The sequence below is a fragment of the Lissotriton helveticus genome, chromosome 2_1 (genome assembly GCF_964261635.1).
Source record: "Lissotriton helveticus chromosome 2_1, aLisHel1.1, whole genome shotgun sequence".
Taxonomy (NCBI): Eukaryota; Metazoa; Chordata; class Amphibia; order Caudata; family Salamandridae; genus Lissotriton; species Lissotriton helveticus.
Window position 1 is genome coordinate 1803660 of NC_136059.1, and position 19640 is coordinate 1823299.

General features: G+C 47.8%; 1 protein-coding gene across 3 annotated transcripts in view; it reads right to left on the minus strand.

The window, feature by feature from the left end:
* INTS10 (integrator complex subunit 10) overlaps nt 1–19640 on the minus strand; it is a 189340-nt gene that overhangs the window by 168103 nt on the left and 1597 nt on the right. For all 3 annotated transcript variants that reach the window (XR_013606935.1, XM_078674367.1, XM_078674366.1), the window contains exons 2-4: nt 4022–4089; nt 2041–2144; nt 1622–1761 (exon numbers count right to left, since the gene is read on the minus strand). Coding sequence is in view for 2 of the 3 variants with exons in the window: in XM_078674367.1 (XP_078530493.1) it covers nt 1622–1761; nt 2041–2144; nt 4022–4089 (312 nt within the window). In the remaining variant the exon portion in view is untranslated. The remainder of the gene's footprint in view (nt 1–1621; nt 1762–2040; nt 2145–4021; nt 4090–19640) is intronic.

A 19640-nucleotide genomic window follows, 5' to 3' on the forward strand; every position in this document is an offset into this window, starting at 1 on the left:
AGAGCAAATGCAGACACGCCAGCATCGGCTGGGAGAGCGAATGCAGACACGCCAGCATCGGCTGGGAGAGTGAATGCAGACACACCAGCATCGGCTAGGAGAGCGAATGCAGACACGCCAGCATCGGCTGGGAGAGCGAATGCAGACACGCCAGCATCGGCTGGGAGAGCGAATGCAGACACGCCAGCATTGGCTGAGAGAGCGAATGCAGACACACCAGCATCGGCTGGGAGAGCGAATGCAGACACGCCAGCATTGGCTGGGAGAGCGAATGCAGACACACCAGCATCGACAGGGAGAGCGAACGCAGACACCTTTCACAACACTGTTCTATATTATTAGCGACGAACGCTGGGTGTTCAAGAGAAGCACAAGAGTAATCATGTACTGTGAGTAATACTGCACATCTCTGGACATTGTACCAGGCACAGTGTAGTCAGACGGTCAGTTCATTGATTTGCTTCACAGCTCTGGGGAAGATGGGTTCTGGAAACCCTTCGCACCCAGGATCCAAGAGTAAAACTCAGGACAGAGCTGCCAAGTGCCCGGGGATGCCTATGACCGAGGAAAACAACCCTTTCAAAGCAGCAGACGCTGCACCAGAGGTTTTGGAAGAAATACACAATTGTATAAAACTGTACATATGTTATATGTAAAAAGTGTCACATCTATACTGTAGCGAAGTGTTGGACGGTGGAAGATATCTACCAACACCAGATGAGGAGCTGCTTTTACCAAGGTGAACAAAGAGCAAGAAACAGACTTGTGATGCTTGAGTAACAGTAAACTCAACCTGAACTATCCCAACATGCTTTGGTGTTGCTAGTGTTCCCCTTCAAAAGGGACAGGCCACACTGTCCACTCTGGACGGGTCCGCTGGAACCAGCCCAGAATGATTTGCATATGGCAGTCCCTGTCTGCAAAGGGAACGACGAGGACAAAGCGGTCCCGGACCGCTGGCTGGTGGTTCAAAGAAGTTCAAGCATTTCCATCAATCCCTTTGAGTGAACCGCTCTACAGGAGGCGCTTGTGCCAGGATACTGCTCCCTTGATCTCTGAGCCACGTGGATCCCACTGGATCTAGTGGATGAGATCCAGAACGGCTAAATCTAGCCCACGAAGCATGTGTTCCTGTGTAGAGGAGACACGTCCAAGTGGTTTGGGCTCGAGTGTTCCTTTGTAGAAGACCAATGATGATCGGCGGACGCTGGCCTGAGTCTAGTCGTACAGTGGCCGAGATCATTCAAGCTTTCCACCTATCGTATCTTTAGTCTGCTCAGCGCGACGCCTGGAGCGAGGGAATGATCAGATCTTGGCCCCTGTGGTTCACTGTGCCATGGGGCTCCTGTTCATCGTCTTTGCTTTGGAGGGCAGCCTGAGCAGGGCCAGACCATTCTAACCAGGGCCAGGGGTGATTTTCATATGGGTTTAACCCTGCTGGAGGGATACAGCTGACAGGAAGGAACACTGAAAGTTAGTACCAGAGGTTCAGTTCAAGCATCACCATCTCTCACGCGTTTCCACTATCATGAATCATCTTAGAAAATATCTGTGTGCCGGAAAAGAGTAAGGATAACTTTGGATGCCAAGACCCAATGTCGGCCTCCACTCCATCACCTACCCCGTGCTGTACCACCGTCTCTGGAAAACGTCTAAGAAGCAGCAGCAGCATCTCGGCTCGCTCCAGGGTATTGAAGCACTGCTCCGTGGCCTTCAAGAGCATCTCACATTGAACTCGACCCGGAAGAGTCTCAAAGAGGCCTGGAAAACACAGGCAAACACTTCAAATGAAGGAAAACGGACATAAAATACAGCTGAAAACAGATGACCTAGAGCAAGAAAGAAGAACAATCCCGAGGACACAGAAGATTGGAAAACTCAAAGTATTGTGCGAGGAATTGGAGGTATTTTGAGTGATAGAAATTCCTTATTGTTACAAATTAACTACAGTAGAGATCACAATACAATGTATTTAGTTATAACAGAGATAGAATTCCTAACTTGCTGCCCACCGCCACCACTCATGTGCGGAACTCTTACCTCGAAGAAACAGAGTTTGTTTGTCCTGCGAGTCGTTCCTGAGAGCTGAAGTAATGACACTGATTTCGCGCCACACAACAGGTTGTTCTGGAAAGTTTACAAACCTACAATACAGATATTAGTGAGAGAATTAACTCACCCCAATGCGCAAAGACTGCTTGACCATAAAAAAAGGAACATAGAACACATTTTGACAAACGTCTGGAGGGAATTAAAATCCTTAGAAGTTGGAGCTGTAAATGTCCTCCAAGCGTTTGAGATCTCCTATGTCGCAAGCCTTTAAATCATGCGTTTTGTTATGACACTTTGTGTGTGTGTCTTTGGGACACTCACTCTCAGACATTCAATGAGGTGTTGGAGTTTGATGTGCATGGATGAGCCCAAGAGTGGTGGTAGAGATGCTAACCTATAAATGAACGTAACATTGTCCTTCGACCACTGACGCATTTGTGTACTCTTAGCTACAAAAGGCTGGATTCTCCTGCTCTCAAATCTAAGTGACCGGGGTAAACAAAAGTAAAAGTCGGGCAATCTTTCCAACATGACATTTGGGGACAAGTGAAGTGGAAAAGAATCCTGCCTTCTACTGATCTAAGAGGTTAGACAGCTGAGCCACGGAGCAGACTCCTGCCAAAAGAGCAAAGAATGGAAATAGCGACCGGATGGACATCGCAACCTTGCAGTACTCATGAAGACTCCCAAAAGCACGACAAAACACACATATCTAGGGAGAGGTGGAACTATACATAACAATCTAGCTTCCAGAGGCTCTACAGTGCTCTGTCTGACCCGCAAATGAGAGGACGGATACCATCAATATTAGGATATGGTTGGGCTACGATGATAGGAGGTCGAGATGCGCAGGGGAGGAGTTATGACGCAAAGCAATAATGCAACATGCCAGCGAGCGTCATCTTTTTACCATCAATCTTCACTGACAAGTGCAAAATCCAGAAGAGTAATTAAAACATGCACACAAAAAACACAAGATCCTACAACTTTGTGGATCAATGTCTGAGCCCAAATCATTTCACAGTAATTACACTGTAAGGCGGTATCGTTCAACATGAATTTGCACCCGATGTGCAAAGTGAATTTGTGGCCTGGAGATCAACAGGCTCGCAAACTGTAAGGACATATTTATGTATCAATCTTCTACTACTGAATACGCCTCTCAAGGAAAGCCTTGCTCAAACAGACCGTCACAAGAGATCAACAGTACAGAAATGATCGATGCATTAAGTTCTAGTTTCTTAAACGCCTTGAAACGAAGGGTAGTGAGCTATGAAGAGCTGCAAATAGGAGACACCCACCAGGAAAGGTTCAAAAGGATTCACAACCTTCAAACTTAGTGCTGAGCAACTACGAATCTAACGACAAGCAAGTAGGACTTGCAACAAGGAGACAACAGCGATAGGGGAATCTGTTACCAGGGTATGCAAGACAGTCCAGAGGAGACCGGTCACAGCTCCAACTGGTCTCACTGTCAATCTCCGTAGAAGGATAACCAATCATGGACGCCATGGAGCCAGGATTCAGCAGCAAGTCAACAACCATGTGAACGTCTCCTAAAACAGGGATGCTGTTTGACTCAGACTGCTTCACCGACCCGCGCAAGCATGGACTCAGTCATCCTTTTAAGCAAGTCTTGATCAGCTGGTCAGAGGCCGACACCGACCCACTCCAATTCATTGTTCCTTACATTTAAACATACGCTGGTGACCATCTCATGTGCAAGGTCTAGGAACATTTCATCAGAAGTATCAGTACTGTATGTGTTAGGTTCAAACAAAATATGTAGATTCCGCGAAAATTCAGTGATTTACTCCTCTTGCTATCTTACCGTCGCTAAAAAGATGCTTCACCAAGTTGACCTCAAGCGCACATGCATCAAGCCAGATACTCAATCTTTTCGCATATTTAAAGATTTGCCTAGAATTCAATAACAACAGCGATACCAGCTTGAGTGTAATGGACTTACATGTCATACAGAAGTCTGCCGGCTGAGGATGTCCGTTCCGCGTTCTTCTCAATGGTGTACATCTCATACTGAAAGAAAGAACACATTTCCACTCACTTACCACTGAGCAAGCTCGATTCTGTATAAACTTAACACAGATAAATCAAAATAAATGCTGTCAATGAAACGGTGCCTCTAAGTAGAGTCGAGAACCCACTAGCTCCTGTCCAACACTTAGCGGCCTCAGTCATCCCGGGTTCAATTCGGTGATGTAGTGCAGTATTTTACAATAGATAAGCAGAAGCTGAACACGACAAAACCAGGGGAGGGCCTGGAGGAAAGGGCTAGCTCTCTCCTGCCCATATCCACAGGCGACCTCTCCGTAACAGAACTCACCTCTCACTACAATACTACTATGACTTCCATCCTGGAACAAATAGCCCCCTTGAAACAAAAAAAGAGTCAGGAACATTCCATCTAGATTGTGGTTCAACACAGACAAACTCAGAAAGAAGACAACTTAGAGCTGAGAAAGACTCTGGCGGCACAACCCGTCCAATGGTCTAGTGGGCCTCTGCCAGAAGACAACCCAAGGTTGCCTTCTAAGAATGACACATTCTCTTTTCAAGAGTTGAGAAGCCTGTGTGTGGTCAGAAGACTGAGACAAGGACAGAGTCCAACCTTTAACCACCTGGTAGATATCTTAGTGGAACATGATGTAGAGAATGCATCAGACCCAAGTAGCCAAGGGGGTAGAGAGGGGGCCATCCCTCATCAGAAGAGGATCCTACTGGGGAGGACCCAGTGGTCCTGATGATGATGAGGATGCGGACCAGGAAGAGGTTGATGGACCTGACCTGGGCAACACAGGACTATCTGGAGGTGGAGAGGGCAATGGTAGGCCCCACTCTAACCTTCCAAGTAGCCCTAACCGTAGGCACAGAAGGCACAGGTCACTGCCCAGTGGTTCCGAGCATTCTGACTCCTCAGTGGGGTCTGATGCCTCTGCTCTGAGGAGGATGACTTCCCCTCAGAGAAGAGAGCACAAAGCTAGGATGAAAGAGGGCAAGCTGGGGATCAAGAAGCATGAAGTTGCCCTTGCAAAAGAGACCCTGGCTCTTGAAAGAGAGAAGAAATTGTGTGGGCTAGAGCCCACTGTGGCAGCAACAACCCTAGTGGTAGGGAAAGGTCTCATGACCATAGAAAGATGAACAAGATTGTCCCTCCCTATCAGATTGAGGATGACATCCACAAATGGATAACTGCTTTGGAGAGGGGCTGCAAAGTACAGCAGGTACCCCATAGTCAGTGGGCAGCTATCTTGTGGCTCTACTTTGCAGACAAAGGAATAGACAAGCTCCTCACTGTTAGAGAAGAGGATGCTGACAACTACACTGACCCGAAGTGTGCTCTGATAGAAGGGTTTGGCCAAACCACTGAGCAGTACAGGTTGCTGTTCAGAGACACCCAGAAGACACAGACTCAGGACTGGACTGATTTTGTAGATTGTGCTACTAAGGCTCTGGAAGGCTGGTTACTGGGCAGTAAAGTAAGTGACTATACGGGATTGTATAACCTTATGAGAAAACTGTCAAAACCAGTTATTGCATCAGCACTAGGTTGACTCTGATTTGACCTCTCCCCAAGAATTGGGTAAGAAGGCGGACAAATGGGTCAGAACCAGGGTGAAGCAGAAGGTACAGAACCAAGGTTGTGATCAGAAGAAGCAAGACCAAAAGGGTGGGGAGAAAGCAAAAGACCAGAAGTCTTTTCAAGGTCCCCAAAAAGCTTCTAATGGTGGGGGTTCCCAACAATCTAAGAAGAAAGAAGGCCCAAAGAAACCATGGTGCAAATTTTGTAAAGTAATTACTCACTGGACCAGTGAATGCACCAAGAAGGAGGCAGCTCCAGCCACCATTGCCCCTAAGGCAACTGTTCCCCCTAGTTCAGCTCCAAGTGGTGGTTCTCAACAGAAGGGTGTAGTACGGTTAACCCAGGGAACTGAGATGGATTCTGGCCTAGTCAGAATACCAACTCAAGCTGTTTTGATCTGTGATGTGGACATATTTCTGTCCTCTACTGTGAGTACCAATAACTTGGGCAAGTACAGACAAACTCCTTTAATTAATGACAAAGTGGCTCAGGCCTACAGGGACACGTGCTAGTGTCACAATGGTGACGCCCAGCTTTGTGAACCCTGGACAGATCATACTAGGTGAAAATTACCTAGTGACCAATGCTAGCAATGTCACTACCACTCACAGTATGGCAATTGTTAACTTCTCCTGGGGAGGGGTAACTAGCCTCAAAAGAGTTGTGGTTAGCTCAGACCTCCCTGTAGAATGTTTGCTTGGCAATGACATGGAGACTTCAGCCTGGGTTGAAGTGGAGTATAGGACCCATGCAGAAATGTTAGGAATCTCAGCACATGCCCTTGCTGTGACTAGGTCACAGGTCAGAAATTGCAACACTGAACTGGCACTGGAATTTGGAACAATGGACCAGTTGCCTACCAGGAGGAGAAGCAGTAGGGTTAAGGCAGTGCCTTCCCCCTTGCCTCAGGAAGAGGATCAGCCTTCTGAGGAAGCTGATTGTGAGACCCAGGAAGGAACTGTCCTAGAAGAACTTGAGCCTGATCAGGTTGAGTTTCTTGGGACAGGGGGTCCCTCCAGGTTAGATCTGAGGCAGGCGCAGTTGGACTGCCCTTCTCTTGAACCCCTCAGACAGCAAGGTACTGCTGAGGCTGTAGGGAATGCTAGTGGGACCCATAAGGTTTACTGGGATGAATGGCTCCTGTATTCAGAGGCTAGAGGCCCAAGCCTGGTGCTTCCAAGAGGTTGGTCATACCATAGGCATTCAGGGGCTTCCTTTTAACACTAGCCCATGATATTCCCCTTGCAGGACATCTTGGCCAGAACAAGACTTGGGACAGGCTTGCCCCACACTTTCACTGGCCTCATATGTCTGAAGACACAAAAGAGTTTTTCCGCTCATGTGTCACCTGCCAATCCAGTGGCAAATCAGGTGGCACAACGAAGGCCCCCCTTATACCACTACCTGTGGTGGGCGTTCCCTTTGAACGTGTAGGGATTGACATTGTTGGACCAACTGATCCCCAAACAGCATCTGGGCACAGATTTATTCTGGTGGTAGTGGATCATGCCACCAGATACCCAGAAGCTATTCCCCTTAGGACCACAATTAGCAGCGTGGTCTTACTCATAGGTTCAGGGCGCTTAGGGTTTAGAATCGCACTAAATAATCAAATATCTCCAAATAATTAAAACGGTGCTCAAAGGAATGGAGAACCACAAACTCCATAAACCGAGAGACAAGTCTCTCAAAACACAAATTCTAACTCCCAAGCACACGTATGTTTATAAATAGGGTTTCCCTTTTCTTTCAAAAAACACACATATATAGGCTGTCCGGAATTCGGTTAAAACCGACTCAGAACGAAAGTACACTACCGAATGAAAATCAGCTGACACTGTTTAAACTGAGTGTCACTGAATTTCATTGCTGTTGCACCACTTGGGCACTTGATGGAGCCAAAGCATTGCAGACCAAACTGCAATTAAGGCACCAAGAAGGAAGCAGCCCAGAACTTGAACGGGACGCTGAATGTAGTATCATAGCTAGGAGCCTTAATCAATTTTGGAGATAACAGTGGCTTGAATTACAGCCCAGACGTTTGACAAGATCGACCTGTGGGAGAACTGACCTACGTGAATTGTAGATCACCACATTTTGGGGCGTTCTACAATATTGGAGAGATTCTAGTTATTTCCGGGTGTGCGCCGGGTAAAGAGGCGGCATGCTTGTTTTTTTTTAATCAAGATTCTATTGTTTAAATTGGCACGTGAGCAAGGGCCCCCTGCCTGGCTAACGTGGGGTGGGCATCGATGAAAGAGGCGCAATATTGTTTAATGCGGTGGGGGAGAGGAGCTGTTGAGATCTGCCGTTTGTTAGCCTGCGGTCGTGCCCCATTACTTCAGTTCTTTAAAAAGACCATTTACATAATGAGGCTTGAAATGCTTGCAATGGCTAACGTGGGGGTGGGCATTCTCTCTGGCGGTCTGGTGACTCAACCATAAAGTGCAGGGGTGCGGCACAAGCACATTTTCTTTTTAAACCATTAGGTCTTTGTCCAACCTAGACCGCTCCACTTGGAACGGACTTCGTAACCCTATCCCATTGCCTCACTGCTCTCCCTAAAGCAAAACGGAGGAGCTATCCGACCTCTTATTACATGCATGACTTTGGTTGGGGGGGGGGGGGGGGGGGGGTACTTTGATTTGCTTCAAGCAGGGCTTTGGGGGAGAGGAGCTGTTGAGGTCTGCCGTTTGTCTGCCTAATGGCAGGTCTTTGCTGCAATCGAAGGGCATACACAAAACACCATGTATTCATGATAAACATATAAGGGCATGTGAAAACTCTTTGGGGCAACAAACCCCCTCTGCATGTCCCCCTTTTGTCGATCAGATGCTGAGCTCAGTGGTGGTGCAGTGGCCTAGCACCCCCATTAACTCAGCCGTCGCGTGCGTCAACGGTGCAGTGAGCCCCAACTGAATCTCTGCCTTCTCAATATATTTATTACCCTGCGCGCGCACACACACAGAGGCTTTTGGAAATGTAGTCGGGGCACAGGGCAAATAGAATTAGCTGCCTTCATTTCCACCACGATCTGAAGCAGCAGCTGCTACAAACAGGCTCAGAGATATATATAAATATATTTATATACATTTATATCCCCCAGAACTGCTTTAATCTCAATGAGCATCGCGCGCCTGCAATGCCTGTGGGTGTCAGATTATTGCAATTAACTTGGCGCAAAATAATTTCAAAGAGGAATAGGCATGTGTGTTTGTCAATTGAAAATTATGTTTTATAAAGGTCAAAAATGTATAAAGGGCTGATTACATTTTTTTTTTTTAATGAGCTGAATACTAATATTAAGGTACGGATACAACATTCTATGACCAATTGCCAATATCTTTTTGTTTTGTCATTTTATTTGAAAGCAGATAAATAACAATAAAAGACATAATTAAAATATAACAAGGTAAACAAATCAGTCCTACATAAAAAGTGACTGTCAGTGTAACACCGTTATTTTAATGTTGGTCAGCCTTTCTCTGCAATTCACTCTAAACAAGCATTTGCAATGCAATAGGTCTCGCATTAATTACGTTTGAGGTATTGGCATTGCTAAATATTGCAACACCATACTGCGATTGCTAGAATAGTTAATTGTGGATGCGTTAATCCTGAGAATCTGGGCAAACCACGTTATCTACCCGTCCCTAACAAAAATGCATTTGCCCTTATGATGCATAGAAATGTCCCTTCACCAACCATGGCGTTTCAAGTCAATGAAGCCTCACTTTGGTACTTTGCACAAGTCTTAGATCCATTCCGTAAAGGGGAATTTTCTCCGGACTTTGCAAAGTGCTGCTTCATTATTGACTGCTTTTATACCTCTGAGGGCATGTGCACCCAGTTCAATGCATATGTTGCAGAACCTGTCCCAGAGAAGGTCAACCTTGAGGTGCACCAGTACTGGCATGGAAAGCTACGTCAGTGGCCAGAGTTGGCAAATTGTGTGCTGGCTGTTTTGGCGTTGCAAGTCTCAAGTGCCAATGTTGAGAGGGCGTTTTCACAAATAAAAGTGTACATGGGAAGGAAAGAGAGAGCGCGAATGACTAAAGAATCACTGAAGAAATATTGTATGGTGTACTACAATAAATTTGACTTGTAAATATGTATTTGGACTTCATATACACGTACGTACACTGTCTATATGCCATGCATCAATTAAGAAAGCCAGCACTAATAAAAGCAAAACGTTCCATAAACACCGGAAAAACACACAGTTTCAGTTGTTTTTTATGGCACGAAAATTAGTAATCACTGAGAAGCACTGTTTTTTTCAGGTATTGAAATCACTGGAAAACACTGACAAAACACCACCAGAATTGACCAAAAATAGAAACTGGAAGCAGGAAAGCCTACATATATCATATGCAAAGAAGGTATAGGTCAACAATTTCAATCTTCAACTCAAATTCTTTTCTTGTTTTATTCGGACTTCTTCAAACAAAACCACACTAGAGATCCAATGGAGGGAATCCCAAAACAAACCCACACTAGAGATCCAATGGAGGGAATCCCAAAAGAGAACGTATCTCTCCCTGTCTATGAATGAAACCCACAAAAGATGTACCGGGGTTGTGCATTAGAGGAAAAAGAAAACAGAAAGTGATCCTTTTTAAGGACAAGAACCCTCATGTCATGATCATGAGGCAGCATACAGCCCCCAACCCTCACCTTTCCAGGTTGCGCCTGAAAAGTACGAAAGTTGTAGGGACTACATCTCCCATAAGGCCAAGGGACAAGTAACAGGAACACAGGAAGGAGCACACTCCTATATAAGTCCCGCCTCCAGAGAAAACGGCGCTTGACAAACTGCCGTCGGAGCCTAGATGCTGGTTGCCGTAGCCGGTCTACACTTTCCTGTAATCCGTGCGTTTTTGAACCTAAAAGAAACGCAAGCTTTGGAGCGCCACCGCGCTTTGTTTTATCCTGCCTTAGCTCGCGGCAACTGCCGCGGAACAGAGGGAGGAGCCGCGTCTCTGTTTCCTTGGAGCCGCTCAGGAGACGCCGACCCTTGCGCTGTGTGGGAGAGTGGTTTAACCTCTCCACAGCGGTACTTTGGTTTCCACCTGCAGTCTCGGTTCTGGAACCGAACCTTAGAGACTTTGTGGATTTATACTTTACTTTTTGCGCGAAACTGATGTTGGATTTCCCGGTGCCCGTGGAAACTGGCAAGCCACCCTTTTGAAACCTCCGTTGCTCCGAGGACAGGAGTCGGAGGAGATACAGAGACAGCGCCTGGCTGCCTGCGACGGTGCTTGCCGGTATTCTTTTCTCTCCGCACGCCGGACCAGCACTCCCAGGAGCCTTCCTTCTCTGACACCCCTCAGCCATAAGAAAAGTCCTGTGGACAACATTCAGGACGCATTCATGTAAGTGTATGTGTGAATGGTATGTGTCTGAGTAGGAGTGGGAGGGAATACAGTGCTACTCATTCTGTTCTTGTTTTCTCCCTACTGCAGGGGTCCAAGAGGGAGTCTAGAACAGGTCTCCTATTCCTGTGAGCGAAACAGGCTTCTTTATTATTTTGTCCCCTTCCCCTTTTCCCTAGAATACTTCACTACCCATAGTGCTCTGCTTCATTGTGGTGGGTGTAGTGTTTAGGGGACATTGGGAACTACTCTTCACGGCATCGTTCCTGCTGGCTGTTCTTAAGGTTAGTGGCTTAGTATTGTTGGCGCTACTGACACCTGACACCTCACTCACTAAAGGTGATATGCTTCGTCATTGGGCTCCCTCCTCACATCGGGGCCGCAAGATTCCAGATGTGGGCTTTGACTCTCCACCAAGGAGGGTAGGTGGAGAGGAGCTGAGGTGTTTTAAGTGGGGGGTGGCACTAAGCAAATGGGTGAGTGAGGGGCAGAGTGCAAAACCAATACAAGTGATAAGTTAACACTATCTCAGGGGCCCAATAACTCTATTTGGTGGTACCCTGGAAAAGAGTTAAAAACCAAGATGACCGGGAGTTCAGAGCAAATATACCCCCATAGTGGTCAACATGTGTCTGCCTGTGTAGACTCCAAAAGGAGTTCTTAGGCATTCGTCAGGACCAGGAAACAAATCAAATCAATCTGCATGCAACAATAAAATTGAAAACAATCAATCAGATGGCTATACTGGATGTGTCCAAATGTAGTCACGGAAATGATGGGTGGTTAAAACACCATCTCCATCTGAACAAGCATTTGCAATGCAATAGGTCTCGCATTACTGAAAGTTTGAGCTATTGCTGTTGCAAACAATAATGCAACACCAATAGCTCAAACTTTCAGTAATGCGAGACCTATTGCATTGCAAATGCTTGTTTCAAAATTCAACTAAATTTGGAACATTTCCTAAAATTGACACTTTTGCTAAAAAAGCATGGCCTTCTAAAGCTTGTAGTGGTTCAACTTCTATAAACGAACTCATCTAGGACTTTGGCTTAAACAACATTTCCTAAAACTAATTTTCAGAAGAATTTTTCACCTCTTAGACTATTTTGAAATCTTTTTAATGTTTTAGAAATATATTTTTACGTGGCTCCCTGATAATTTTATGCGCTACTACCTAGTAAAAATAAGTTGTTCGCTAGCATTTTATTATTGTTGACTATTCTGAAGAGGAGTGGGTGTTATGTTTCATAAAGGTACCCTAATACAGGCCGGGATAATATCATACACCGTCACCTACATTATCTCCCTAATACTACACAGTAACGAGCCTTTAGGATTGAACCTCTATCTAGTTCTATTCCTGGGTGCAGAAGGAGGGTTTCTCCTAAAAAATAGAGTCCTATAACTTCATCAATAGACTCACACAGTATGAATGAGTATTCATATGGGTTCTTAGAAACCAGGCAGGGGCTACGCCACCTGAACCATATCTACGTACAAGGTTCCTCTCACACGTCATCCTCAAATCCAACAATGGCTAATACACGAGACAAAGGAACCCTAGATACGTTCTGCATAAATACAGCATATTTTGATAGTGTTAGAGAGAGGGAACCGAGACTTTGTGGCCGAAACACTGACCAGAGACGCTGAGGCTCCTGCATGCAGTCACTCCAGCTGACAGTGGTCTGAACATCCTTAGCGGGGTGTCCAACTCAAGACCAGGATGGGCTCCTACATTCTCACACTTCAGGTAATGGTGTTCGACTAAATCATAGAGGGATTCTTGGCTTCACACCAAATCACATGCTAGGTACATCTAGATAGCATCGTAGGAGTGTGCGCACTTTCTTTTATCATGCATCTTATATTCATGCTCATTGCAAAACAGTAGATCTGTACTATCCTTTTATATTCACTGTACTGCTGATCATATATCTCTGCTACTGTCTAACGGTTTTCGCAGTACATATATTTTACACTAGAACAACGGTGTAATAAATTCTTATTGTAACATGCACAACTGCTTCTTCTGTGTAACTCTCTGAGACTTAATACGTGAGCACGAGTGACTGGGCGAAAAGTAGCACATTGTTTCCACGATCTTGAGGGGTCAGAGTTGTCATGTTCTAAGGTTGCCAGAAACGATTCTCTGCCCGGTAAGAGGAGATACTAGTGGCCCTGTGAGCTAGCGAATGCAAACAGGGGAACATTTCTCAGCGAGGGTTCTCAGAATCAGTCTGCCACCAAACCCACAGTTCATGTTATCCCAACGCGCAGATTCTGTATTGGAACATATAGGAACTACACGACAGTGTGTTCTGAAGCGCTTTGAGTGTTCACTGACTGCTGTGGGGCCTGCCTGGTATACCCATGACCAGGGGAGCCTCCTCATTGGCTGCTGTGGGGGCTGGTTGGCATACCATGACCAGGGAAGCCTCCTCATTGGCTGCTCTGGGGCCTGCCTGGTTGGCTAACATGACCAGGGGAGCCTCCTCATTGGCTGCTGTGGGGCCTGCCTGGTATACCCATGACCAGGGGAGCCTCCTCATTGGCTGCTGTGGGGCCTGCCTGGTTGGCATACCATGACCAGGGGAGCCTCCTCATTGGCTGCTGTGGGGCCTGGCTGGTTGGCATACTATGACCAGGGGAAGCCTCCTCATTGGCTGCTGTGGGGCCTGCCTGGTTGGCATACCATGACCAGGGGAGCCTCCTCATTGGCTGCTGTGGGGCCTGCCTGGTTGGCATACCATGACCAGGGGAGCCTCCTCATTGGCTGCTGTGGGGCCTGGCTGGTTGGCATACCATGACCAGGGGAGCCTCCTCATTGGCTGCTGTGGGGCCTGCCTGGTTGGCACACCATGACCAGGGGAGCCTCCTCATTGGCTGCTGTGGGGCCTGCCTGGTATACCCATGACGAGGGGAGCCTTCTCATTGGATGCTGTGGGTCCTGCCTGGTTGGCATACCATGACCAGGGCATAGCTGTCAAGGTTTCAGATTGCTATGTGTGACATGTTCGAAATGTCAGTGTAATTATGAGTGACATTTCAATGACTAGGAGTGACACTTTCTCGCAAGCAAAATCAAGCAATGAAGATGAGGGAAACATGTAAATATCAGAAAGTACACCCATTTGAGCAACAAGAAACTCCAAGAACATCTTAAAAGTGCTGCAAAGCACCAGAAATGCTCTCTGTCCACATGGAACTGCCCCAACAGGAAGGATGTGTAAGGCACCAACATGACAAGTTACCCACTGAGCCATCTCAGTTGCCTAAGTGTCACACTGTCTCAGCTGACACGTGCACAGACAGACTGTCTAGCACCATTCCGCATTATCCTCACAGGCGGAGGCCGGCGCAATAATCTCCCATACAACATAGATGATAGCTTATGGCTGTCTGAAACCTGTTTTAAAGACCCCCGGCAGTTTCGAGAAATAAACCGCAAACGTAAAAGAAGGTACAGAAACACACACTTGGTCACAGCTATGATCATTCTTTTAGCACTAAAGTCACAGGGACAGTGGCAGTACATACCATAGTGCATACGGCATGCATGCGGTTTTGAACATGTTCAGTTTTTAACATGCTGTAAAATACAGGCTGTTCATTAAGACATCACATGACATTCACTGCAGACTATGTATGTATACATTTCTAAAAGGTGGAGGTAAAAGGATGAGAAGGAAGAAGAAAAACAAGCATTGAAAATGCAATAGGTCTCGCAGCATTAGAGTTAGTGCTTTTAGAATTGTTTATGGGTTTTTTTTGTAAATCTTTAGCATTTTTGTTTCCTGTAGCCAATGCTAAAGAATTTCAAAAAAAAAAAGCCATAAACATTTTTAAAAGCTCTGAAATGCAGTCTGAAATGCTGGATATATATTCAGTACAGATACACTATATTGTTAATGAAGACATAGGATATAATATGTTGTACTGTATACACACAATTAGATGGGAACGTGCTGTGTGTGTCAGCGATTGAATGTGGAGGTGATGGTGGATGTGGTGGTGGATGTGGTGGTGGATTCGGTGGATGTGGTGGTGGTGGATGTGGTGGTGGATGTGGTGGTGGATGTGGTGGTGGATGTGGATGCGGTGGATGTGGTGGGATGTGGTGGTGGATGTGGTGGATGTGTTGGTGGTGGATGTGGTGGTGGATGTGGTGGTGGATGTGGTGGTGGATGTGGTGGATGTGGTGGTGGTGGATGCGGTGGATGTGGTGGTGGATGTGGTGGATATGGTGGTGGATGTGGTGGTGGTGGGTGTGGTTGATGTGGTGGTGGATGCGGTGGATGTGGTGGTGGTGGATGTGGTGGTGGATGCAGTGGTGGATGCGGTGGTGAATGTGGCGGTGGATGTCATGGTGGATGTGGAGGTGGTGGTGGATGTGGTGGTGATGGTGGATGTGGTGGTGGATGTGGTGGTGGTGGTGGATGGGGTGGTGGTGGTGGATGGGGTGGTGGTGGTGGATGGGGTGGTGGTGGTGGATGGGGTGGTGGATGTAGTGGTGGTGGATGTGGTGGATGTGGCGGTGGATGTGGTGGTGGCGGTGGATGTGCCGTCCCAGAGTGATGTGGCGCCGTCCCAGAGTGATATGGTGGTGTTGTGCGGCGTGCAGCAGTGTGCGGGGTGCAGCAGTGTGAGGCGTGCAGCAGTGTGAGGCGTGCAGCAGTGTGAGGCGTGCAGCAGTGTGAGGCGTGCAGGGGTGAGAGGCGTGCAGGGGTGAGGGAGGGTGAGGGTGTGTGAGGGTGTGTGAGGGTGTGTGAGGGGGTGTGAGGGTGAGGGGGTGAGGGGGTGTGAGGGTGAGGGGGTCTGAGGGGGTGTGGGGGTGTGAGGGTGAGGGGGTGTGAGGGTGTGAGGGTGAGGGGGTGTGAGTGAGGGAGTGTGTGGGTGAGGGGGTGTGAGGGTGAGGGGGTGTGTGGGTGAGGGGGTGTGTGGATGAGGAGGTGTGTGGGTGAGGGGGTGTGTGGGTGAGGGGGTGGGAGGGGGAGGGTGTGTGAGGGTGAGGGGGTGTGAGGGTGAGGGGTGTGAGGGTGAGGGGGTGTGTGGGTGAGGGGGGTGAGGGGGAGTGAGGGTGAGGGGGAGTGAGAGTGAGGGGGAGTGAAAGTGAGGGGGAGTGAGAGTGAGGGGGAGTGAGAGTGAGGGGGTGTGAGAGCGAGGGGGTGTGAGAGTGAGGGGGTGTGAGGGGGTGGGTGAGAGGGTGGGTGAGAGGGTGAGTGAGGGTGAGGGGGTGAGTGAGGGGGTGAGGGGGTAAGGGGGGTGAGTGAGGGGGTGAGGGGGTGAGTGAGGGGGTGAGTGAAGGTGAGGGGGTGAGTGAGGGGTGAGAGTGAGTGAGGTGAGTGAGGGGGTGAGAGTGAGTGAGGGTGAGAGGGTTGTGAGAGTGAGTGAGGGTGAGAGGGTTGTGAGGGTGCCTGTAGATGGCAGACTCGTTCCCTACATTCTCTGGGTATGCAATAGGTCTGATAAAAACACATTTCCTGGGCTGCTGTTTCCTCCCAGTCCACCACTGCAACAGAGGTGCAACAGAAAAGAATACAGTGACATAGCCGAGTACCCAGTACCCTGGAAAAGAGTCAATCACTGCTAACTGACCTCTTTATATAGCAGGGATAACGAGTTCTCGTGGGTGCTTTTCCACACGAACACACCATCGTCACAAGATGTGTTGTTACTTCGAATTGGCTAGCGTTACATTCGCATCTGCTGCTCAGAGCCTGCTTGTTCAATAATGAATTCACAGTTCGGAACGTGTTAACATTAGGACATTTTGTCTGCTTGGAGAAATGCATTTTGTCAGATGCAAATGGGAGCGCCTCAAACCCCGAAGCACATTTTTAATTGTTTTACTCCTGCTAAAAATGACTGCATACCTGCAAGCATCTGTCAGATCGTTTATGAACTGAACAAAATGTCTGCACCCCCGCGTGCTCCTCCAAGGGTGTGCTCGGTCTATTGTTTATAGGCCCCTTCGAGCTATTCTGCAGCAGAACATAGCCTCGAATAGACTGTGGCACTGCAGCGACAAGGATGCATGTTTCACCCCAGCTGTAGAGCAATTCAGAGTAGGCTGAACCATGATACTAATTGATTGTGAAAGAACAAATAACAGTTTTGTCACTTTAAAGCACTGCTCGACTCATTTGAAAGAATATGCATTAACACCTCTTGATCTGTGTCAAAGTGAAAAAGAATGTTGAATATTAAAGGGATGAAGGCTTATTGCTGCATATATCAGCTTTGATCTTAATTGGCTCCTGCTATCGCTAGTTACACTTGGGTTGTTTGCCAGCTTTCCTATGAGAGCAGGCGCCCCTCCCCCACGCCAGAGCAGGCTGCCAGGGTGCTTGCAAGTGGCCAGGATGACTTCTAACGATGCAGATGCTAAGTAGATGATTGGCGGCACATCGAGGTCTGACGGCTCAAGGGACGGGAAATGTACCGCTCGTCAGGCTTTCAGCAGGAAATTAATTAAAAAATAAAAAACTAGGGGGAGGGGGCGGGAGGCGGAGAGTTGAGGCAGGAAGAATTAAGTGAGAGAAATGTGTGGAGAACAGATGAGCACGAAGAGAAGTGGGGGCGAGAGGGTAGAAAGAAAAGAGAAAGATGTGAGAGTAGGCGGGAGAAACGAGGAGCTAAGGAAACAGAGGTAAAGGGAGGCAAACGTGTGGGGAGACGAGGAAAGCAGACGTGGCAAATGTTGGAGAAAAGAAAGGAACAGGAGATGGGCATAGAAGGAGGTTCAGAGAGGGAATCGAAAGGAAGGGATAGAAGTAAGGGGCAAAGAGTGACAAGTGAGCAAGAAGAACAAGACGGAGGGAAGAGAGGGGAGGGGGGAGGAGAAATGCGACACGGCGGGAAGGGGCAGGCAGGATGACTCAGGGGAGGGGGCGGAGCGGGGCAGAGCGGCATGTGGGTGTGAACAAGCCGGGCCTTTGAAGTGAAGCTAAGCTTCACTTCAAAGGTGTCGGAGGAATGCGGGCGGCTGTGCACGCGCTTTTAAGCTCAATGCACATGCGCATTGAGCTTAAAAGTCACGGGCACTGCAAGGAATCACCACGATTCCTTGCAAGTTAGATAAAGTCTGGATGAGCCCCTATAGTCTCGCTTGCTCGATGCGCATGCGCATCGACAGGCGAGACCTAAAAACTGAGGGAGAGAAGGAGAGAGAGACAAGGAGGGATACAGTGGGAGTAGGGAGAGGGGAAGAGATAGACAAAAGGAGGAGAGAGGGAAAGAGATAAAAAGAAGGGGTATCAGTGAGACTGGAGGAGAGGGAGAGAGAGAGAGAGAGATGGCTAAAAGCAGAAATGGAAGGGGGAATGCAAATGTGAGGCACTGGACATGGCTATCGCAGCAAGTAAATATAGCCAGACGTGCGCTGGACAGCTCAGTTGAATTAGAACTAAGATCTCTGTTAAGGAATGGAACACTGAAGTGCTCTGCTGTAAATTACTGTACTGTTGCTGGCGAGCGCCCTGCACCTTCTGAGTACAGTGATAAGTAGTGTCAGGGGGGCCCTAAATGCAACACGTGTTCCATCTTTGCTGAGGATCCCCGTCTTTCTGTGCCCCACAGGTTCCACTGTGCATGCTAAACTAGTACACGTATGCTAGGATAAACGAAATGCTTATGCACATTGAGGTTGCCAGGGAGTGGTAAGCAGTAATGGTTCAGGTGTGACAAGTAATCCTTAATATGTTTGCTTTGTGCTCTACATTTAAAGAGACAGTTGGCAGTCTGAGTTTTAGACTCTTCTCCTTCGAGCCGGTAGAATTTGCTCTTGTACTGAGCTCTTCCAGTTTATGAGAGACAAATCCAAGGTCACCAGACCACAGAATGCCGATTCTTTCGAAAAGCATGCTGCATGGATTAAAAAAACTTCCGTAGCCTTGTGGGGGCTGCAGGGGGTAGTAGCAGTGTGACAGAGGAGCATCGTGCAGGCATCGGTTGGCACGCCTTGGCAGAACACACCCTCAGACTGAACCCCGAGTCTGCTTCTCCGGTTATTATATTTTTTAACAGAAGGCAAACGGACGGGAGGCTTCCAGTGCAGCTTCTGGCAGATCTAAGCCTGTGGCAGGCGTCTCTGTGACCAGAGTGCAGCCTGATCGGCTCTGTGCCTGCGAAGCAGAATGGAGGGGCGTGGAGCACAGAGGGCGGGCTCGGGGACGGGTCGGAAGGTACAGGTGGTCCTTCTCACTGACCCTCCCCCTGGGCATGGGAATGCTAGTGATTAGGGGAAGTCTTCAGTAGAGATGGAGAATGCAGCGAGCGGGTGTGAATACAGTGGGGCATTTTCATCCATGGAGCAGAGTAAAATTAGGCTATTTACATAGGGTGTCAACATCATTGCCCTATCATCAATGCGCATTTCATATTTCACTCCCACGTTTGTAATCGAAAAAGGCCCACTCTGCCGTTTACCCCAATTAGGCTCACAATGAAAAGAACAGTTTCAAACATGGTAAATATATGGTAAATAAATTAGCAAGAGTGGAATATGCTGTGCAGCCATGCCAGGATACTACAGGTCTCCCTTACGTACTTTCCTCACGAGGTACAATTGAGGCTCATCACGGTCCGAGGTACGAAGTAGTAGATAA